General features: G+C 38.1%; 1 protein-coding gene across 1 annotated transcript in view; it reads right to left on the reverse strand.

The window, feature by feature from the left end:
* Window positions 1–6608: 6608 nt before the first annotated feature.
* The window catches only part of LOC109408361 (uncharacterized), a 36712-nt gene continuing 18497 nt past the window's right edge, over window positions 6609–24823 (reverse strand). The window contains exon 2 of the mRNA XM_029854244.2: window positions 6609–7189. Coding sequence (XP_029710104.2) covers window positions 7075–7189 — 115 coding nt within the window. The 3' untranslated portion in view covers window positions 6609–7074. The remainder of the gene's footprint in view (window positions 7190–24823) is intronic.

Raw genomic sequence — 24823 nt, forward strand, 5'->3', positions numbered from 1 at the left:
TTTTCCTGTACGATTGAGGGGTGTTCGCATGCGGAACTTGTGGTGCATGTGCGTGTCCTGCTGGTGACCAACCCATAGCTCTGATGGCGAAGAATGCCATGATTGGAATATTTTAACCAAATTTTCCGATTTGATTAGGACATTTTTGCGCTTGCTTGGGGGTGAAATTCGGTGATTAGAAATAACCTGGCCATTCGGGCGGAGTTGAGGTTTTGTGGAATGATTTTCCTTGATTGTACTTCTAGTTTTAGGGACTCATTGGTCGACTTTTGGCAGAAAATGTGTTCTCTTTTTTTTGGTCTACATAGGTCTTGCAATGTAGAACGTTATGGACGTTAAAGCAAGCATGGTGAAATTCGTGAAAGTTTGAACATACATACATAACATTAACAGTAGCTTACGCAACAAGGTGCAGAATATTTTTACAGCACGAGCCGTACGTTTAACTAACGAGGCTTGCCGAGTTGGATAATTACTACGGATGCCGTAAAGATCGAGTTCTGCACCGAGTTGCGTACAACGTTTTTTTGGAATTTCATAAATTACCACATAAAGGTAGTTTTTAACAAAACTTTTTCATCAAACTGCACTTTGATGTTCATAGCCAATCATGATCCTAGTAGGTTATACTGTGCAGTTGTCATAGTTTTTCAAATCTGCGCCCAGAAAGCATCAAGAAGTTTATCAAAACTGAAAACAGTGCTGTAATGGTTCATTACGCAACGCAAATCAGTGCTGTAATGAACCATCATAGAACTGTAAATTTGATGTGGGAAAGTAGGCCTTTTCCTGGAAGAGTTGCGTGAGGTAAAACAGCCTTTTACGATGAGAAATTACAAAAAGAATATTCCATGAACAGTTCCTGAAACAAATCCTTATAGAGCATCCTTACAGAAATTTATGGAATTATCTATTGAATAAATTCTGGGCATAACTTTGAAAAAACTTTTGCAAGAATATCATACCATTTTCGTTGAAATACGTATGGAAGAATTCCTTATAGTCCGTAACTGATAGAATTCACAAAACAGGAACAAGAAGAAATAATTCATGAGGAATTTCTGGTTGAATACACTAGTAAGAATTCATCAACTTGTTTTACTGGTGGGCCGTAGACTTATTTTCAATAAGTTGGTAATATCTAGTTGGAAAAAAAATTTGCGATAAATTGTCTTGTATTTATTGCTAGAATTCTATCAATATATATCATTAAATTGGTAATAAATATCGAATCTTTAACACAAAACTCAAATAAGTAACTTCGGTTATGTTGGATTTCTGTGAAATTCTGGAGCTTTAGTCTAAGTCCTTGAGCTCACCCTACCTTCCCTAGAATCTTGAAATCTGCTTTGAAACCATCAGGTATCTGTTGAAACATTTATGGTGAATTCCATGACCATCAGCATCAATAGTTAATACAGTTGGTCAACGTTGTATGGGGAAAATTGAAACGTAATCGCATCTTTTTCGGTTCATATTAGCGTCCAAAACAACTGTGCAAAATTTGAGTGGGAAGGGTTGCGTCCTCGCATTCCTCATTGGGATTGAAATTTATATGGGATTTAGTATGGGCTTAAATTTTACTTGAACCATATGTCTAACCGATGACGTTAATATATAGCCTTAGATGTGTGTAAAATAAAGTTTTACAACGCAAAGCGATTCGACACTTAGGGTTTTTTCATTATCGTACCGAAGGGTCTTAGATTATCATGAAACTTTTTCCACAGGCAGGGCTCATCGATATATAAACAAAATAAATGCATTCCAAAAATTTCAACGATTAAAGCTTATGAAATAACCTTCTCAAAAATACTGTTTTGAAAATTTTTCACGAGTTCGGGCATTTTTTTTCGGGCTTTTTTTACGAATTTTCTCAACTGTGGAAAATTTTGTGGAAATCTTTTTCCAGCTAATATTTTTTTGGATTTATGAGAATTAGTTTTCATTTTCTAAAAAAAACTTTGTTTCAATTATGCTTCGTTCTTGAGTTATGATTTTTCAAAGTAAGTAGTGTCAGGGGAAAACAAAAAATTTCCATCTGAGTTTTACGGGAAAAAAGGCGACCCTGATTTTTTCTAATTTTTTTTTGTTAATATATCCATGAGCCCTGCCTGTGGAAAAAAAAATCATGAAAATCTAAGACCTTTTGGCCCAAACCCGTACGGCAATAAAAAAAATGCCCATTTGTGAAACAAGTTGTAACGTACGGATCGTTTAACATGCAAAAGAAAAAAATATCAATAATACAATTTCTATTTTTGCCCTATATTGCCAAGCGTATAACTTTTTTCACATGCCTTGGATCAATTTGTGGTCATCGACAAAGTTGCTTGGCGTATTCTTAATTATACTTTAACGTCCAAAGATTCATAGTCTTAGGCAAACGTTTTCAACTTATGTTTTCTCATACAAAATCCATTACAAATTTCAATCGCAATGCGAAATACGGGGACACAACCAATCGCTTCCAAATTTTACAGTCTAACTGTAAAGATGCTGAAAGGAATCGAAAAAGTTTTGTTCCAAAAAATCGGCTTTGTTGACCCAGTCTAATAATTATGTATATTTCATTATAAATTTAAATTTAAATAAATTTTGGGGTTTCCGTAGAAATTTCACGAGTTATTCTAATTTCTTATAATTTTGTAAGAGTTCTTGAAGTTTTCTTTTCAACCTCCAACCCCCAGATTTGTTCAAAATAATATAATAGCTAGAACTAGAACCAATTTAAACTCGTTTTGATTAGCGATTTTATTCGATTCTCAAGTTTTTAGATGTTTGATTTTACTAATTCAACCTTTGAGTATCACTTCTCTTTTACATTTGACATTTTTTTGAGAATTAGAAAAACGATTGTTCAAATTTCGAGGTTTGTCAAATATTTTTATGGAATTTACTTTGCAGATGAATGATAGTAAAATTATTTTTAAAATATTTAAATTTACTAAACTCTTTCGTGAAAAAAAAAAATAAATAAATTTGTGAATTTTAATACAAAAGGAAAAGTTGACATTCAAAAGATAAATAAATCATCAATGCTTCGACAGCTCTTTCAAAATGTAGAAACGCTTTAATACACATAAAAAAGCAATATGAGATATGCATGACATTCTTACTTAGCAGTCATTTTCCATCATTTTTAAAGATATTATGTACATTTTACAGAATTTTAGGTTTACACCTAAAGTTGCCACATGACTCGAACTCTTGCCCCACAATTCGAACTTTTGTCCCACTATGTGTAAAATATGATTTACAAATCTTTCTTGCAAAAAATTATACATGCTAAAGCATCTTCAAAATATACCTAGTTACGCCCCAAACTAAAAGACCGAATTCGATTTCATTACAATTCAAATCCATGCGTTGGAAGAACCATCGCATATTACAATTTTTTGATCACCAACATTTTGTCATAACTATTCGAAATATCGATCAATTTTCATAATTTTTGGAGTGAAAGACTCTTCATTAATGATACTTTTACTAAATTTTTTGTATGTAAACTTCACCCAAAGTTGCCAAATTTTCTAAAAAATGAATGTAAACTTGCAGCAGTGTCGCTGGAAATTGGGAAATGTTATGATAAGAGCGATAATATAACCTATTTTTTATTAGATTTTAACTGCTTTTTACAGAACTTGGCTAAAAAATTTAAGAAAAAAGTTATTAGGTAGATTAATTTTTGATGTCATCGACCAAAAGTTTGGGGTCACCCCTCAATATAATGTATCAGCCAAAAGTTTGGGGTCACTTTCGTAAAACATGGAGAAGTGATTTGGTGATATCTTCGTCATCTGTAGTTTGATTTTAATTCTTTTTGGCTCATTTCATTGGTAAACCATTTTTTTTAAATCCTCAAATTTATATTTGGGTTGATTTTTATTGATCTGCCCTCTTTGAAATGAAAATTTTACCAAACTTTCACCAAGGTGATTTAATGTAATAAGATTACAACACATGAACTTAGTGGGTACATATTAACTTAAGTAAGCCTTTCAGCTTAAGTTCTGTACACGCGACGAAGACATTTTTGGAAAACTCTTCAAAAAAGATTTTTTTGGGAATTCAAATTTTTGGAATCGTGGCACTCGTGATCGAATTTCCTGACAATTTTTAGAAGAATTACTGATGTTTTGTTTAGAGGAATTTCAAACAATGAACAAGGACTCGTTCAAAATGCCCTTGAGAATACGTATAACAAATAAACAGAAACAGAATATTTCTGACAGAGTATCCGAGTTAAAACAGGTAGACTTGAACATTTGAAAACTTTTTTATATATTTCTTAGAAATCTCCATAAAATATCTTGGAGTTATTTGCGATTATTTGCTATTCCAGAACACCTCTGAAACAGTTTGCAAAACATCGACAGAAGTCTATTACAAAATTGCTGACACAGTTTCTGAAAAACGTACTAAAAATTTAAAAAAAATGGAATGATTTTTGAATTTTTTGAAAATCTGGGAAATTCTGGACACTTTGGAAGAAAAATGTTTGGAAAACCTCTTCATTATATTATTTGAAGATATCACTAAAAAACCCTAAAGGAATGGTAGAAGTCATTGAAGTCCTGGTGAATGTTTCGTTATTAATTCTAGCGGATTGTTGAAAATAGTCCCGCAATATTCCGAGATGAACTAGCCTAGGGCTAAAAATCTCGTTAATACAGATAAAAAAAAGTCCCGCAATAATCTCTGCTAGGTATTCGTGCAGTAATCCTTCTGAATCTTTGTGCCATATTTGACAACCCTCAAGAACGACAAATCCTCAGGGATCAGGCTAAAGTCTACGTTCCATATAAATTTCGGAAATTTTCTACGGGCAAAAGTCTAGAGAGGGAGGGGGGTCTGAGATAACAAAAATGAGTCTACGTAGTTTAGGGACAGTGCCTAAGTTACTTTTATAAGTTTCTCAAGGATCACGTGGAGCCTCGTAGCCGTGCGGTTAGGGTCACCAAGCTTATAATCGCACCATGCTATGGGGTGAGGGTTCGATTCCCGCTTCGGGCGTTGAAACTTTTCGTGAGAATAGTTTCTTCCCCGTTTCCACTGGTGCATGCTCCGTTGTCCGTCGTCTAATGTTAAGTTTAAAACAGTCTGTACAGCCGAAAGCTGAAAACGTTGTCCGTGTCTTTTAAGAACCTCTGCAGGAAATCAATCTGATTGTGCTGCAGTATTATTTCATGATCTCGTCACAGACTTTTCTTTTGAAATTTCTTCCAGATTATTACCACGATTCAATTTTAATTAATAACGAAGTTTTTTCCGGATGTTTATCAAATAATAATCATGCTGAAATTCGCTCAACAGGTCCTTCAGGAGGCTTCTTCGAGTGCTTACCAGAAATTGTTTTAAGTTTACAAGCAAGAACTGTTTTACGAAAAACTTTGCTACGGGAAAACCATTAGTTAAGTTTGTTTGCATCATCAATATATCAAATAATGGCTGCCCAATTTTTGCACCGTTATACTTATCAAACGACCCAGAAACAATTGCCAAGTAATCCATTGATAGCTTTTCAATATTCCGTAGTAGCATACCAGAAAACCATACAGCAGTCATTTGGACCCATAAAAAAATGTCGAATAGTCCCTGCTTTTCGTCAAATTTAGCAATAAAATATCCAAAATGTCATTAACCGTGCTATAAAATGGCTAAAGCGATCCATAGAATGATCCATTAAAAATAGGAAACGTAAGAAAAAAGAAAATAATCCACAGAAAATACGAAAACAATCCATACCCTATAAAAAATGATCCATAGAAAATTGGAGAACGATCCAAAAAAATTTAGGAAATGATCCATAAAATTAGAGAAATGATCCATACAAATATATGAACCATGGACGGCTTTTTCGTAAAATTGACACTGTAGGTTGGATCATTTCCTAATTTTCACGGATCATTTGCTAAATGTTATGGACCATTTAAAAAAATGTATGGATCGTTCTCCAATTTTCTATGCATCATTTTTTTTTATTTTATGGATCGTTTTCATATTTTTTATGGTGCTTTTTCAATTTTTTTAGGGATCGTTGCCTAGTTTTTGTTATTCATAATTCTATGAATCGTTTCATCTATTTCATGGCACAGGCACAGTTGTTGAAATTCTGGAATTTTTTATTGCTAAATTTTACGCCATTTGACATTTTTTCATTGATCCAAATGACTGCTTAATGATTTTCTGATATGCTTCTATGGAATATTGAGAAGTTATCAGTGGATCATTTGGTAATTTTTCATGGATCTATCGTGGCTTTTATTTTACTTGGCGAAAGAATATTTTACCTCCAAGTAATGTCAAAATGATGTCATTTTTTCATTTCTAATATCTCAGATTAGAGACCATTTGTTTTGACCTATAAATATATTCTGAAAATTAAAAATTGCCCGGATAAACAACCCCGTTGTTCAGCTTCTCCCTAGTAGTGTGCAACAGTTTCTCTTCAACCCCCCAAAAACCCGGCAAATGGTGGTGCGATTGTTACCTTAAGTAAATAGCCGTCGGATCAACTTCTATTACCTTTCTCTCTTCCTAGTACGAGTTCTGGAAATGGCTGAAATCGAACCCGAACGGATTGCGCTGCCCGGCCGCTGCAGCTGCGGCCGCTGCCATCATGCTGTTCTGCGCCGACAGATGCTGATGGCCGCCGTGATGGTGGGAAGGAACATTATGTTGCTGCTGTTGCTGTTGAGTTTGCTGCATTTGCTGCTGTTGTTGCTGCGATTGTTGATGGTGATGTTGTTGCAGGTGCTGATGTTGTTGGTGATGGATGGATGATTGATTTTGCTGCTGTTGTTGTTGTTGAAGTTGTTGTTGCTGCTGCTGCAAGTTCGACAGGCTACTAGTTCCGAAGGCCTGCTGGAACTGTGCCTGTTGAAGTTGCTGTTGCTGCTGCTGTGAATGATTCACCGAATGCTGTTGCTGGTTAGTGATGTTATTGGTGCTACTGCTACTGCTGCTGCTGCTATTGGCATGTTGTTGTTGTTGGTGGTGGTGCTGTTGACTCTGAGGAGTTGCCTGCGATTGGGATCCAGCAACAGCGGGCTCTTTACGAGCCCCATAATGTCATTCCCCGGACGCGGTGATAGTAGTCCATTGCCATGGACTATTGTAGCCTGCGGCGCTTGCATTGCTGCTGGCACTAGTGCTTCCAGTGGCCGTTGCCGCTGCTTTTTGGGCGCTGGAATGAAATTGAAACAGGATCAACGAGTTAGTGGGTTGCTTAAGAAAGAAATTAAAAGTATTCCTGAAAATGTTCGAACGAAAAAGATAACGTAATACATTCATCATGTTGTACATTGAAACATCAATTCATTTCTCGTCCAATAAAGTGCGAAATCAGCATCAGAGGAGCAATCTCGTTCAACATAAAGCCATTCGCAATAAAAGGCAAACCTTCAATAGAAGCCAATCTGAAGAGCCCTTCTAAATTGTGTCGTCAAAGGCGTTCGTGCTAGCACCTAGTATTAAAACCCTTTCACAAGTCAACCCAAATTTCCAAAACAATCAATTTCTATACATGAATCTCAACCCCTCCGTCTCTACCACCAGGCCATTGCATTGGGGGTAGGCTTAAACCTCTAAGCCTAAGTCACCGAATCAACGGCCACTCGCTGAAGGTCTATCTATGTATCTCACCTCCCCTAGCCACCACCACCCTTTTCTGCCATGAGGAGGTCGTCGTGAGGGAGTTTCGACTTGTTGTCGAAAAGCTCGTCGTCGTGTTCCATTGTGATGCAATTTTCCAGCATCGCACAAACAGCGAGAAGCACTAAAGAGAGTGAGGCAAAAGTGCAGCAGTCACTGGCGGCCCGTCCCCACACAAACCACCCTTCAGCAGCGCAGCAGCGTCTTGTGCATTTAGATTTTGTATAGATAGACTCAGTTTAGCACCGAAGCAACAACAGCAAAGAGACCGACCGATTCGCCATTTTGTACTGTTCAATTACGACACATACCGATCCGGCCACATGCCCGATTGGGAGGACGTACCAGAATTTTCAAAACTTTGGAATCAAATATCTTATTCGGCTAGTAACCATTAAAACACAATAAAAATGTCAACATTGTGGCTAAAATACATAAAAAGATTTATGTGTTGTTACTCAATAGGAATGTTAAGTTCAAGCAAGTAGAAATTGGTTTCCCCTCTCAGTCGGGTAATGCGAACCCCACCACAGCACTGTCGCCGTTAGATGCACTTGATGGGATGCATTGCACCTTGGAGCGATGTGTATATTTATTTACAATCTATATTGCATCCAATCCGACCGATCCGGATCCACATCCATCCATCTAGGTCTATCTAGGCTAGGCTAGGCAAGGCAAATCCATCAGAGTTCGCTGATGGCTACCATGGCAGCGAGCGTCAGCAATATTTCCGCTCGCTGGTGGAAGTGCATCGTCACTGCTGCGCTGCTGTGGTATCTTTGTCCCCTCCTGTTGGGAGGGGTCGCCTAGTAACATCACACGACTCGGTGATAGGTGGTACCTGGTGGAAACTTTGAACTCCTTTTGGGGATATTTTATTTGCGGTACCAAACCCTTCGAGTTGTCGACCCAAGTATCTAAATAGCGCATAATGGTTCCTCTGTGAGTCCAAGTCACATTTTGCGATTACAAATTGGTACGAAGGTTCTCAGAATTCAATGATTTTTTTTTTCATAGGTAGGGTTCATATATAATCATAAATAATTAAAAAAAATCAGGGTCGCCAAATTTTCCGGAAAACTTCAGTGCAAAACAAACATTTTCCACAGACACTTCATACTTTAAAAAATCAACTCAAGAACTCAGGAACGGAGAAAAACCACATCTTGAAAATTTCACAGAATATAGCTTATGTAATTCCCATTTTCATTTTGTATTTTTTTTTGTTCAAATGCTGAGAATATTTGATTATTATGCAAAACGGTGAGTCGATAAGGAGAGCGTCCAACATAGCTCTTGTCCTCACAAGTTCCTACCTCATGCTTCCACGGGTCAAGCAATGACAAAGACCGCCGGCTAAGAGTTGTGTGCTTAGCTGGTAGTGCAGCCTGGGCACTGTTGTCCTTCTGACTTCAGCTATATTGAGGAGGTACGACCCGAGCGTCTGTTCACCAAGGAGGTGCGGCTCAAACAGCGTCTGTTCTGGCATCCAGCGGCTGAGTAAGAAACGCTGCACCACGTCCAGCTAGATCCAAGGTGGTAGCCCCATCAGCGTGGTCGTCCCAGTGTTGGTTGGGACGTTAAACAGAACTGGAACGATGGCCTTCCGGCGATACAGGAGTGTTGGCGTGGGCCCAATAAGCCACCCGTAAAAATCCCCATTGCGAATAACTTAGGAGAAAATACGACTCGATACAATCGGCAAAGACCCACACGACGAAAAATGAACTACGATTGGAAACTTGGAACATGGAATTGCAAGTCACTAGGTTTCGCAGGATGTGACAGGATAATCTACGACGAACTACATCCCTGCAACTTCGACATCGTGGCGTTGCAGGAACTTTGTTAAACTGGACAGAAAGTGTGGAAAAGCGGGCATCGAGCGGCTACCTTCTACCAAAGCTGTGGTACCATCAATGAACTGGGAACAGGATTTACACGGTGTTCAATAAGTTCGGATACACAGTAAAATTGAATTTATTTCCCATCTGTAATTCAGTTTTGCAAAGTGAATGTATTAATTGAAAGCTCACATAATACTGATCAAATACAGTATATGTTTTGAAATAAACTGTCCTTTATCCTTTCGTAATAATTGCAAATGTGTCTCAAGTTCCTTTTGGCCGGCACGCACGTCTGTCATTGGTATTTCGTCTAGCTTTTATTGAGTAATGGTGTTAAGTTGAATCAAATTAGGTTGCTATCCTCAGCATTAGTGGTAGCAACTATGGCCATACGAAATAATCTATAAGATTCAGATTGGGTGAAATACGGACTCATTTTATTTTGATCTTTAAAATTGCTAAAATTGCCGCTGTACCTGGTTTAATGATTTTTGTTTTGTCAAAAAGCAAGGCTGCGTTATATCGCAGTTTAATCCATAGTTATCTTTTCCAAAACTTGATTATATCCCTATTGTGGCAAATTTGAACCAAAATTGGCTTTATATAATGTTTTTATGCCTTTTTCATAGATTTAAGCACATTTTGACTAAACTTGCAAATTTATCACCATATCATCACTGAAATAGCAGTGTAAAGGTTTTGCCTATTAATTTAGTTATTTTAATATAGTATAGTGAGATGTAAACTCAAAAGTCTACGTTTTAGACTTCTGTAACTTGAGCAACTTATCGAAAATTATTCCAGCGTGCCGGAGCTAACAAACTTTAGATACATCTAAGGCTTATAAAAAAAAGTAGAAAAAAAAACTATTCAAAACCATATGCTATATTTGATCAGCGTTATATGACCTTTCAATAAATACATTTACTTTGAAAATCTGAATTACAGATATGAAATTAATTAAAGTTATATGGTGTATCCGAACTTATTGAACACCCTGTATAGTGTTGGGCAAGATGCGACAACGTGTGATCGGGTGGCAGCCGATCAACGCAAGGATGTGCATGTTAAGAGTCAAGGACCGTTTCTTCAACTACAGCATCATCAACGTCCACTGCCCACATGAAGGGAGACCCGATGACAAGAAAGAAGTGTTTCACGCGCAGTTAGAACAAACATACGATGGTTGCTCGTCGCGTGACGTGAAAATCGTTGCCGGCGACATGAACGCGCAGGTAGGAAGGGAGGAAATGTAGAGACCGGTTATAGGGCGAAACAGCCTGCACGCCGTATCGAATGATAATGGCCAGCGATGCGTAAACTTTGCAGCCTCCCGTGGTATGGTAGTCCAAGGCACCTTTTTCCCCCGCAAAGATATCCACAAAGCCAGCTGGAGATCACCCTACCATCAAACAGAAAACCAAATCGATCGCGTTCCAACCGACGGTAAATTCTTCTCGGATATAACTAATGTCCGCACATACCGCAGTGCGAATATAGATTCGGATCACATCTTACCCGAGCAGAGGAGAATATCAAAATAATAACAACTGAATCACCAAACCTGTTTTTATATCTTGGTTTGTTATTATTAACTTATTGAGGCATAACTTTCCCATCATAAGTTTTGTTGGGATTCTGATTTTGTTATGATCCTACAATTGCTATATTTTCTTTAAATATCATTTTAATAAGATGTTTTGTTGTAGAACAAGCTCTGTTATTATTGTATTATGGAGAGTGCACCATTATTTGATCATCAATAGCACAACAATAAAGTTTTGCAATCACAACTACACCATGCGAGATTTACAGCAAAAGAAATGAAAAAGTTAACATTTGCTGATTTCCATACAAAAAGTCATGTTTGGAGTCTTTTTTATTTATATTTAGTTCGATCCATTTTAGTGGAAAAAATGTGGAATTTCTGTTGGTTCTATTTTGGAAATAAAAAAGTGAACAACCATGATCCACCATAACTTATAAACAAAATTAATTTAGAAATTATCTCAAGTTCGTTTGGGCCAGGAAGATTGAAAGCGTGCAATTCTCTTTGAATGACTAGCTTATGAGTTATTGTGGGCTATGGTCTTAAGTATTCATGGCTGTTTATCACTTTTATTTTCAAAATGGAACCAACAAAAATTCATCTTTTTCCTCTCAAACTTAGGGATTACATACCCACCTTGCGAGGATAAAAAAAAATCTTTGTTAAATATGATTCTGATATAATAACTCATTTTGCATCCATATTGTTATCAATAACTTTTCAATTTCATAATTTGTTTTTGAAACATTGTATAAATTCACTGTTATGAAGTTGTTATGAAACTAACAAAACCTGTTATTTAACTGGTCTTCCAGGAACATTTTTTTGTTATGATTTTTGTTATTTTGCCGCTTATGACAGACAAGTTTATAACATGGTATGTTATATAAATAACATGAAAATAACTCTTTGCGTTACTCAGATATTTTGTCAAAATAACACATTTTATTATGCTGTTGGTATTCCCTTCTGCTCGGGTAGTAGCTGTATGCATGCGCTCAAAACTTTCGACGGTTATTATCACGTGTCGAAGTCGAACGCCGCGGCTCAACATCGAGCAGCTGCGTATCGTAGAAGTGGCTCAAGACTACGCGCAGCAGCTAGCAGTGGCCCTACCAACGGAAGAGCAGCTTGGCGCAGCTACACTTGAAGATGGCTGGAGGGACATACGATCCGCCATAGGTAGTACCTCGGCTACAGCACTAGGCTTCGCGACTTCGAATCACAGAAACGACTGGTACGACGGCGAACCGAGTAAAATGCAGCATGGGCGAGAGTACTGCAACACCGTACGAGAGCGAATGAGGCACGTTACAGATAGGTGCGGAACAGGCAGAACTCAGTCTTCCGGATGAAGAAGCGCCAACAGGAAGAACGAGATCGCGAAGCGATGGAAGAGCTGTACCGCGCTAAGGACACACAAAAGTTCTACGAGAAGTTGAACCACTCGCGCAGAGGCTTTGTGCCACAAGCCGATATGTGCCGAGATAATCACGGGAATACTCTCACGAGCGAGCGTGAGGTGGTCGACAGGTGGCGGCAGCATTACGATGAGCTCCTCAATGGCGACGTTGCAAGTACCGAAGGTGGCGTGGTAACAGATCTAGGAATATGTGCACAGGACGAAAGACTTCCGGCCCCTGACCTCCAAGAGATTGAGGAGGAGGTTGAGGAGGAGGAGGCCGGTTGAAAAACAACAAAGCCACTGGAGCAGATCAACTACCAAGCGAGCTTCTAAAATACGGTGGAGAAGCACTGGTGAGAGCACCACACTGGGTCGTTACCAAGATTTGGGAGGAGGAAGTATTACCGGAGGAATGGATGGAAGGTATCCTGTGCCCCATCTACAAAAAGGGCGACAAGTTGGATTGCGGGAACTACCGCGCGATCACACTATTGAGCTCTGCCTACAAGATACTCTCTCAGATTTTATGCCGCCGTCTATCACCGATTGCAAGAGAGTTCGTTAGGCAAAATCAGGCTGGATTTATGGGTGAACGCGCTACAACGGACCAGATGTTCGCCATCCGTCAGGTGTTGTAGAAATGCCGCGAATACAACGTGCCCACACATCACTTGTTCATCGATTTCAAATCGGCGTATGATACAATCGATGGAGAACAGCTATGGCAGATTATGCACGAATACGGATTCCCGGATAAACTGATACGGTTGATCAAGGCGACGATGGATCGAGTGATGTGCGTAGTTCGAGTATCAGGGACACTCTCGAGTCCCTTCGAATCTCGCAGAGGGTTACGGCAAGGTGATGGTCTTTCGTGCTTGCTGTTTAACATTGCTTTTGAGGGTGTAATTAGGAAAGCGGGGATACGATTTTCACGAAGTCCGTTCAGCTGCTTGGTTTCGCTGATGATATTGACATTATTGCTCGTAAATTTGAGACGATGGCGGAAACGTACATCCGACTAAAGAGTGAAGCCAGACGAATCGGATTAGCCATTGATGTGTCAAAAACAAAGTATATGATGGCAAAGGGCTCCAGGAAAGAATCACCGCGCCCGCCACCCCGAATTTCTATTGACGGTGATGAAATCGAGGCGGTTGAAGAATTCGTGTACTTGGGCTCACTGGTGACCACCGATAACGACACAAGCAACGAAATTCAGAGGCGCGTTGTGGCAGGAAATCGAGCTTACTTTGTCCTCCGCAGAACTCTACGATCGAATAAAGTTCGCCGTCACATGAAGTTAACCATCTACAAAACGCTGATTAGATCGGCAGTCCTGTATGGGCACGAAGCATGGACCCTACGTGCAGAGGACCAACGCACCCTTGGAGTTTTCGAACGGAAGGTGTTGCGTACCATGAACGGCGGAGTGCAGATGGAAGACGGGACTTGGAGAAGGCGAATGAACCACGAGCTGCATCAGCTGCTGAGAGAACCAACCATCGTCCATACCGCGAAAATCGGGAGGCTACGGTGGGCGGGTCACGTCATCAGGATGTCGGATAGCAACCCGACTAAAATGGTTCTCGAGAGTCATCCGACCGCTACAAGAAGAGGTGGAGCGCAGCGAGCTAGGTGGGTCGACCAAATGGAGGACGATCTGCGAACCCTACGCAGAGTGCGGAACTGGAGACACGTGCAGTATCTAACTCTGTACAAAAATTCAAATCAATCGGTTTGAAATTGACTTAGTTATAGCGACAAGTGCCCAAAATAGGTACACTTGCCCAAATGGCACAATACCCTATATAGCAAAATTGAAATATTTTTTGAAAAGTAAAAGCTTGTTCACAACAAAACAACAATAATATACAGCTGTGTTCATAAAAATAGCAGTGAGAGCCGTTTTCCATACAAAATGGCCAACTTTGACATGCTGTAACTTTGTTCTTCTATGAGCGATTGAGCTGAAAATTTGACAGCGAACTACAAATATAGTGAATATTGTTAAAGCAAAATCTGAGAATTTTCGTAGGACGTGGAAAAAAGTTAAACACTATGTGAAATTGATCAAAATAATAGCAGTGTTTGTTCTGATTTTGTTAATTTGACAAACAATTTTAAAAATTTTAAATTTGAACATTAACTTGTAATCAAGACGGAAACTGTTCGAATAGCGTGCGAAAATATTTCTTGCTTCTTCAAGGTAAAGCTACCTTTTAATTTATTTACACTGCTATTATTTTGAACAATTTCACATGGTGTTTAACTTTTTTCCACGTGCTTAAAAAATTCTCAGATTTTGCTATAACAATATTCACCATATTTGTAGTTCGCTGTCAAATTTTCAGTTCAATCCCTCTTAGGAGAAGAAAGTTACAGCATGCCAAAGTTGACCATTTTGTATGGAAAACGGCTTTCACTGCTATTTTAAAGGCATGCTAAAAGATTTAAGATCGATCAAGCGGTTGAACAGCTTTTGGGCTCTCAAATCAAAACTTTAAGTAAAAATAAGAAAACATAAATGAAATCATCTAATACTCATGGTCATGGAAAAACATAACCTTTTACAAGTTTGTTTAGAAATACATTTCAAAGAAAGATAGGCTTAAGGATATGGAATTAGTTGCGACAAATTTATTGACTTGAAGAAAAACTAAATCTAGTACCATTCCTGGGCTCGTTTCTGCAAAAACTCCTAGCGGAATCCGAGGTGAAATCTCTGGAGGAGTTGCTGGACGATTTCCAAAAGCATTTTCTGGTAATATTTAGGAGAAATAATCATAACACGATTGTTAGTCCCCAAGACGTAAACACTTTTTGCTTGGCAAAGTACGTTAAAATGACAAAATGAGAGACAAATTTGTGAAAACCCCCTACTTGTGCTGGTAAGATTCAACAATACGCACTTATTGTTCGTAGGCTTCGAGAGTGCGGGAGATTGACATCTAAGAGCCGAAGGAGATATAAAGTTTTGAAAGACGGACCCGGTTATGGTGGTGCTTGGAATCCAGTTTGACTTTCTATTTCACAGAATCGTAACTTGTTCTGTGACTTAGTTGGTTGAAGCGCCGGACTAGCGATACGGAGTCGTGGGTTCGAATCTCAGCAAAACAAGTGGTAATTTTTTACAAATTTATCTCTCAATTTGTCAATTAAACACACACTGTGTCTTCGAAAAAGGTTGCGTTGTTTCTTTGGGACTTCCAGGTTCTTCCAGGGAAATCATCAGGCATTCGTTCAGATACTCCTCCAGGAATTCCTTCCAAAATTATTACAGGAATTCATCCCGTAATTCCATTAAGAGTTTATTCCGTAATTTCCCCAGAAGTGGCTTCTGATATTCTTCTTGGAAGTCTTCCTGGAATTGCTTTCGGAGTTCTTCTGTTATTCTGCAAGGGTTGATTTAGGATTCCTTCAAGAGTTCCCTCTGGGATTCCTTCAAGAATTTCTTCTGGGATTCCTCCAGCAATGTGTTTCAAGATTTCTAAACGAGTTCCCTCTAGTCTTCCTCAGGAAGCAGCTTTAGATCTATGCTTAGGTTTGTTTAGCATTTTCTAGGATTTTTCCAGGAGTGCAGTGAGGGGATCCTTTCGGGATGTCTCCAAGAGTTCATTCTGGAATTCCTCCAGGAACCCCTTGCGGATACCTCCAAAGATTTTTTCTACGATTTCTCTAAGAATTTTATTCCAGATTCCTTCGGGAGTTTCGGAAAATCTGCAGGAATTCTTCCCGAGGTTTCTGCCGAAATTGCGTCCGGGATTACGAGAGTTTAACCTTTTGGAGCCAAATTGTTTCGCCTCTGTTGCAGCAACCTCGATGATGTGGACCACGTTGGTTATGCTCGGTCTCAACGCTGGATTCATATTATGACCCCTCCGGCTTCAAAGAGTAGAGGGATTCCTCAGCCTCTACTAAACAGTTGATGTAGTGTTTACGAGTGAAAATTACATAAAAGATGCTCATTTTTCCAATTTTTGGCCTAAAACAGTCACACAGTACGGTGTTGTTTTTGAATTACTGAGCCATATCTCACCGCAATATCGTCTGAGAAGTACAGTCAGAATTACTATTAAATGATACCACCTATTTTACGACTATCGCAATTTCTCAGTGGTCTTACATCAAATTGAGCTATTTTTTGTGATTAGTTGAAGCATACAAAAACCAACTTTATTAGTTGAAAGATATTTGATACATTGCATTGGGCATAAAGTGGATGGCACCGTGTCATAGGTATTCCAACTGTACTAGGCACTTGAGTGATGGTTTGGGATGATGATGACGACGACGTCGGTGGCGATGGTGCATCTAGTTCCTATACACATCCACTTGTCGCTAGGTAGGTACCGAGGTACGTCGTCGATGGTTGATGGATGAATGGCAGCGGAGCTTAAAATTCCCTCTATGCGCGTTGCGTGCGCAGTGCATATGTGTGGGTATTATTATATGTATTGCACGAGCTGGCGAAAGTAATCCATCAAAGTAGCAAATACGTAGCGAAAAAAAAATACGATCCAATATGAACTTGCTTATTTATGGTGGTGCGGAGGTGTATGTACGCTGGAAGTTCGATTGGCTTTCGCTGGTATAATATTCAATTCCGAGAAAATGTCTAGTCGCGAAATCTAATCGAATAAAATAAAATCAACTTGTGAAATGGAATTCGAATGTTGCTGAAAAAATGAAGGTGATATGCAAACTCTTTAACATCGTTATGGAAGGTGTATTGCGACTAGGGGTACGATTTTCACGAATCATTTCTGGATTGCTACACTCTAGGTTGGATAGGTTATATCATACATATATTAACCAGTCTTCAAAAGTTCCTTAGCATTGCATTGCTTTGATTCATAAAACAAGGAGCGGGAGAATGCACGCTCCTTGTTTTTCAAACCAACAAGGCTATGACTCGCTCCTACCATTTCGATGAAAATACTGCATCATTGATCTAAATCAATTATCAACTCTTTCCGCTAGGCAATCTTGCATTGTTGACCTAGCAACCTAGCAACCAGCTTGGTTTTCCAAGCAGTGTGATGTGTTATTGTTGAGTTTTCATCGTCATTGGATGTCAGGTGGGTGTACGGTTAATTTTTAAAATTCTCCTGAAATATTGTAAATTTTTATATATCTTCTTCAGGATTGACGCGGATTCACATTGTTGTGTAATAGATCGATGCAGAATGCGTGTATCTATACCAGGTCACTTTCACCTAACTCAACAAGAAGTTATAATGATTTTCCGGTAGACACCATGGAGAAAACAAAAGTTGTCTTAGGCGTAGCATCTGAATCATGCTGAATATATAAATAAATACATCAATTTTATCAGCCTGAATGCACTATACTGCCTATGATCGTATAACTGTCCTCTATGAATAGGAAATCCAGCAAATATGAGACTGATATGCGATCATAGGCAGTATATTACTCCTTCATAAGTTTATGAGTTTTTGAACTATTACTAGGGAACATTCGCAAATACGTTGGATTATGGTGAGGCAGGTTCCAGATAAGTGTGACAGCAAGTGCATTACAATTTGAAATCAGATGGGGAGGGGGTCTAGAAATCCAGAAAAAAACGATGGACCAATTTTTTTACTATCCCCCTTCGCATCAAGCGACTGTTTGACGTTTTATGTTGAGTATTTAAAGTAATCCCCAAATGAACAGAATTTTTACTCCAAAATCTTAACAATTTTTTGTTAAAAAATGTACGTGCATTTTAGCTGGAACCTGGCCAGTTCACAAAGAATGGTTAGTTTTATTCATGACTGAAAAGGTTTCTTGACCACCGCCGTCGTCAAAAATGTCGTCTGAAGCACACACTGTTTTCATAATTCATTATGGTGGTTTTGAAATTACTACATTTGCAAAACAGTTTGCTTTTGAACAATCAGACACAACACGTAATACCCAAACTTCCCGCTTTTGGCTATTGGGTGAAATGATTCAGATCAATGATGCACTATTTGCAATCAAGTGAGCATGGGAGCAATAAAATGCAAATGTTCAAATCCATCGAGCTACAAGGAGTTTTTCAACGCATGCTTTTCAAAAACTCGCCTTCGCAATGATGATCCTTGAAGACTGATATTAACCCTCGATCAGTCGCGTCTTCGATTACTTTTAGCGACACCACAGTCACAAGGGATAGAAAACTGGCAAAAGTCTACCCACCAACAGGAATGATCGGTTTACCATAAAAAAAACATTCAAAACATTATTAAAATTCTACCAGAAGCCAGGAAAACGACGAGTAACCACATTTGGAATGATTATCTATGAAGGTTTGATGCGTATTAAATCCCAAAAGATTACGCATCGACCTATAAACTACCAAGCGTCTCCTTCTCCTTCTGTTGCTGCTATCTAATGGTTTGATGGAGGCGCTAGGTACTTTATTACAAGCCCAATCAAAGTACTCCAGCGGGCGTAGTGCAACTTACAATTTTTCAGCATCCAAATACTTTCTAGTGCTAATTGAATTGATTATTTGGTTAAGATGTTTCGGTTGAATCCGGGCCAAAAGTTGGTGTTTTTTAATCAAAGTTATAAAGTACATATCTTCAACGGTTTACACATACATAAACTACGCATAATTTGAGAATTTTGAACATATTAGCTGGGACGGGACGTTTTATGGCCTGTTCCCCTGAACCCATTGAGTATTATTTCCTCTGTAGAAATTCTGCAAGAGTTCTGATTTTGCATACCATCATTTGAATTCACCTACGTACAGCCCGATACTATCATAGGAAAAAAATCGGACTTCCCTCAAACCCCCACCATCATCGCTTCCCTAAAAACTCTCCTTACAGCACAGCTCATCAAAATGTCAATGACTTTTTTCCTGTTCGGTAGTGTAGCAAACCTAGCTAGCAGCACCCATCTAGCAAGCACCACGTCACATCCATCGCCATCGGTATTATAACTGGGCCACCTCATTTAGCCGGTCGCGACGGCCGACCACCGCGCCGCAACACCACCGACGACCGACCGTTTTGTCGTCGCCAACACCACCGCGAATATTACCACAACAATTCTTCTGCCCATCCGGTCCCCTGCTTATACACACCGGTCCCTACAACACACCGCACCGGTTCTATCACCGGTCGGGGTAGAGGCGGTGGAGGAAAACACCAGTTGAGGCCACAAATATGGCCGCATTTGGATTGGGTTGGGTGTTTGTAGTTGCTGGTGGAATTATAGCTACTTTTTTTTCGTATGAACCACATCGGTTTACCAGTAAACAACTGGCGTGCCGTCGTCGTCAATATACATATGGCGTCCGAGGTGACGACGCACGGGTTGTGTCGGGATGGGAGTCGCGATGGTCCCACATTTCAACAAGAAACACTTGTTGGATGAGCCACACGACTCAATTCAATGTATTTTCCTAGGAACTTGATTAAAGTTTTCTATTTTGGTTGGATAAAATCGACTGTTGAAGATTGAAGGTTCCAGGTCATTTGGCCGAACGCCATTTGGCCGAATGCTGTCTGGCCGAAAAATTAATGATGAACTTAAGTGACCATGTCACTATTCCCCGCATCAGTATAACTTGAAAGAACAGGCAATGATTCAAAGAAGGAAAAATCTTTGGCAAAATATTGGCAATTTCAATGCCAATTAATCCCTGAATGTCACAACTTGAAAGAATAGCGATAAGAAAGAAATATTTCTGATGATCATATTAGTAGCCAGAATGACAAAAACTTCTTCGAATTCTTTTGATCATAATTCGGCCAAATGGCCGGACACCAAGATTTAATACTTCCACAGGTACGCCAAAAGCTCTAATGAGGTCCAATCATTTTTTGGGATTACTTTGGTTACTGTCACGGTAAAAACCGGGAGTCATATGCATTTAAAATCAACTAAAAACTTGAGGAACTACAAAATGACTTCATAATAACTTGATAAAACTTGATAGAAGTTTCGATCAAGTGAGAAAGGAACATCTTAGCCACTTTCAAGCTGCTGAAGAGGCTTACGAAGTTCCAATCAAGTTCAATAAGAGTGTTGAAAGCAGTTTGATTTTTTAGGAAACTTGGAACTCTATGTATCCAGAAAAAAATCCACTCTACTCCACTAATCTGTACTATGGAACTTCAAAGTATATTTTTTGTTAAGGAAGGGGAATATCTGATTACTTAATTTTTTTCTACTCGGATTGTTTTCAAAGAAAAAACTCGACAGGTTAACGAGATTGCAACAAGGATTGGAATTAATAAATTTGAAAAAAAAAATGGCTAAGACTTCTTCATCTTGGCGTAACTTCTCAACTGTGACAAACCTTGCTCTTCAGTCCTCAGCATAGTGTTCTATGTGCGCTTCCACAGTTAATAACTGAGAGCTTCCCCCGCCAATGACCATTTTACATGCTTACATCCAGTGGTGGCAAGCACGGACTCTACTCTATGCCCAAGAAAGTGCAGGAAATTCCCATTATGATCGACCAGAAATCGAACTCGTAACCCGTTTAGCATGGTTATAAGCTTAATACCCGTACTCTTACTGCATCCCCTACTAGATGGGAAAAACAAAATTATTACAGATTGTGTTATTTTGTTACAATGATTTTTGTAACAATGGTTTGTAATAAAACAAAAATTCTTACAAAACTCGTTCCAAATAAAACAAAAATATAACAAGTTGAGATGTAATCATAACAAGGTTATATCAAATTTTGTTAGACTAAACTTGCGAAATCATAGCAAAATTATAACAAGTTCTGTTACATATTTCAGAACAAATTTGTTACAAGTTTAAAAAAAACAAAGATTGCAATAAACGTGTTACGAAATTATGTTAGAGGCAATTATATTATAATGCATAATATAACGAATGATGTTATGCATCTGTTAGAATAAATGAAATAAGTTTTGTTATAATTATAACAAATGTTAAAATAATTTTGTTTTGGATATTCACATGGAAAAATCCTTATGACAATTATATCGACTATTGTTATTTCTAACAACAGTTATCACAATTTTGTTATGATCTTGTTATGTGCTCCTGGCCGGGTCGTTTATATAAGCCGCATCAGCCAGTGTTTATCTGAAGTTACTTAAAGAAAAATTATAGAGATTGTTCTAGTAATTTCTACGGAGATTTTTTAGAAATTCCTCTAGAGATTGCTCCAGAAATTACGCATGGATTTTTTCATTGATCTATTCAAGAATCTTCTCAGAATTTACTTCAATACTATCTTTCTCTTTTTTCTGGTATACTCTAAACAGATCCTTCAGATATTCTCATAGGAATGAATTCAAATATTTCTCTAAGAATTCCTTCAGGAAGTTTTTTGTGGATTATCTCTGAAATTCCGCCAGGAGTTACTTTATAAATACTGCTCGAGATACCTTTAGAAAATCTTCCAGGTATTCATAAATTTCTCCGTGGATTCTTTAATGGAACTTTATTTAAGTTCTTCACCAGGTATTCCTACAGGGACGCTTCCATGAATATCGGCAGAGACATTTACATACATTGGACTGGAGGGTTTTTCAGTAAATCCTGTGAAATGGGGTTGGTTCTCTGAAAGTGTGACCAGTCATGTATGGGTATGGGGAAATATGCTACGATAGTAAAGGGGTGCCAAAAATGCTTTGTCATTGATGGATGCTTCCTTTCATGATACAAAAGTTTCTACTGCTGTTTCTGCAGAGATTCCTGTAGAAATATCTCCAGAGACAACAACAATAATAACAGAGACATTTTCAGTACAATGTTACAATGTTGCCCTTTACTAGCATTTACCAGATTTGCTGGTATGTCTAAAACATACTGGAAAATTTGTAATTAATTAGAAGGCATAGAATGTTGCCAAAAGTACTCTATGCACAAGGAGGAAAAAAATGTTTCCAATTGAAAAATTAATAGATGAATTTGTAAAACCAAATCGCGTTCTGGTGGGATTCGAACCCACGACTCCTTTTTCGCTAGACCAGCGCTTAAACCAACTAAGCCACAGAACAGGTAATGATTCTGCAGAATAGAAAGCCTAACTGACTCCGAGCCCACACCATGAACATTCCCATTTTCGCAAATCCATCTCTCTTTCGGCTTAGATGTCAATCTTCAACACACTCAAGGGGTTTCTTTAAACTTCTTTCATGAATTTTGTTTTTTTTTTTCTGAAATTCCTCCAATAATTCCGTCAAATTTTTCCAACTGTTTCTACAAGATTTTTTTTAGAAATTCCTTCAGGGGTTCGTGAAAAAAATTCTAGAAGGATACCTTTTAAATTGCTTCTGAGATTCCATCAGATATGTCTCCTAGGATTCCTGCAAAGCTTCCTACAAGATTTTTTTTTTCAAAAAATCTTCCAGGAAACACTCAAAAATTACTTAAGGAAATACTAAAAAAATCTCTGAGAGAATTTCTATAGAAATCCCTAGAAGGTTTTCTGAAAGAATTTCTAGAAGAACTCCTGGAAATGCCTCCAGAGATTCTTTGAAGACATTTTCGGAAGGGACAAGTCATTCCCAAAGGAAATTGTTATGAAAAGTGAATGTTCCTCATGTTTCAATTACGAGAACCGTATTTTTAGACCTATAGATTCAAAATAAGAGCGAGTTTGAAATATTGCATCTTGGTAATTTTTCTCATACCTTTTTAAATTTGATTGACATGGCACGAGGGGTTCCTAAACAAAACTTTTTGAAGCAACTCCATACGTACTTTCCTGTAGAAATTCACGGGCGAATACTTGAAAGAAGTGCTTGAAATACTTTTGCAGTGATTCGTAGATAAAAAATCATAAAACAATCTGGAGAAATGCTGGAAGTAATACCAAGGAACTTTTTCTGAGGGAAATTCTGGAGGAATCGTTGAATAATTTCTGATGTTCCCTGTAGGATTTCATGAAGTTTATTTTAAAAACTTCTAGAGAATCCTTGGAATAATTTCTTGTAAAATTATTGAACAGGTTAACGGTCGAAAATGCAGACGAAAGTGTAGAATTAGCATAAGTTAAAATTCACAAAAATAAAAATTAAAAAGGTAAAAAAACCTGAAGCAATTTATAAGATAATGTTGAGAAAAAAGTTTTGAAAAAAAAAACATTTTTTAAAAGTATTGAAATAGGGTATGTGTGCCATCAGTAATCTCACGCTCCCATATTCATCCTATTCGAAAACAAGCGATTACGGCACCGATTGATTCCGTTCTTTTTGTTTTCATGGGTGCTCACTTCTAACAAAAAATACAAAAACAAGAAACAAAACAAACAGCGCTTCAATCCTTTATTTTTTGTAGGATGAAAATGGGAGCCACATGCTTAATAAGGGGCCAAATATCCTACAAAAATTTAAATTTCTTGATAGAATCACTGTACCAGTAACCATAAGTACCAGTAACCAAAGAACCTTCTTAAGGCATTTCTAGAACATTTTCTCAAAAAAAAAATCCGGCAGAAATGCAAAGGAATAAATTTTTAATTTGGTTCAGGGCCATTTGGCCGAATGCCATTTGGTCGAATGCCGTTTAGCTGAACGCCCATTGGCCGAAGGAGCATGGCCGTACGCCGTTTGGCTGAAAAAGGAATGATGCAACTGTTTCCTGAATTCGAGTTATGTATATGAAAAACAGCCTATGAATTAAAGATGGAAAAATCTCTGTCAAAAATATTCGTAATTTTAACGTCAGCTAATCATTAAGTGATAATTAAACCAATTAAAAGAATGAAATATTTCTGATGATCATATTGTCAGCCTGAATGTCGTCCAGAGTTTGTCCTCGCCTCTAATTTTTTTTTATTCGTGAATTTTAACTTAGGCCAGAGGTTCCCAAACTTTTTGCTATCGCGGCGCCCTTTGACATTTCCAAAAATGTCACGGCGCACCAAAGTTTTAACATTTTTTTTAAATTTTGGGCAACTATCACTTTACATTGTGTAAGACAAAATCGTGAATCACTTCTCTAATATCATGTTTTCAGAATTCAATATTTGGAAAACTAACTTTTTTTTAAATTGATTTCTCAAAGATAGTTTAAATATTTGCAAGATTTCAAGAATCATGTTGATTTCATCATAGGAGTTTTAAAAATAACAAGAAACTCAGATGTAAAGTTAAAACAAGCTGCTGAATTTCAACAATTCAGCCAAAAATTCTAAAGCGTTTTCACTAATTAAAGAATTCTTATTGAATGAAAATGACTACACAGAACTTGACCAAAGCTTCAACTTTTTGCGGAATTTGCAAAGCAACACTTTTATTTATTTTGGGAAATTTTGGCAAATTGGGACACATAAAGAGATTGTAAAGACCTGCCAGTTTCTGGCAACACTGCTACCTACGTCCAAAGTGCGATTTTCATCGGCTCCCAAATTTTTAAAAATCATTT

This window comes from Aedes albopictus, chromosome 3 (genome assembly GCF_035046485.1).
Source record: "Aedes albopictus strain Foshan chromosome 3, AalbF5, whole genome shotgun sequence".
Taxonomy (NCBI): domain Eukaryota; kingdom Metazoa; phylum Arthropoda; class Insecta; order Diptera; family Culicidae; genus Aedes; species Aedes albopictus.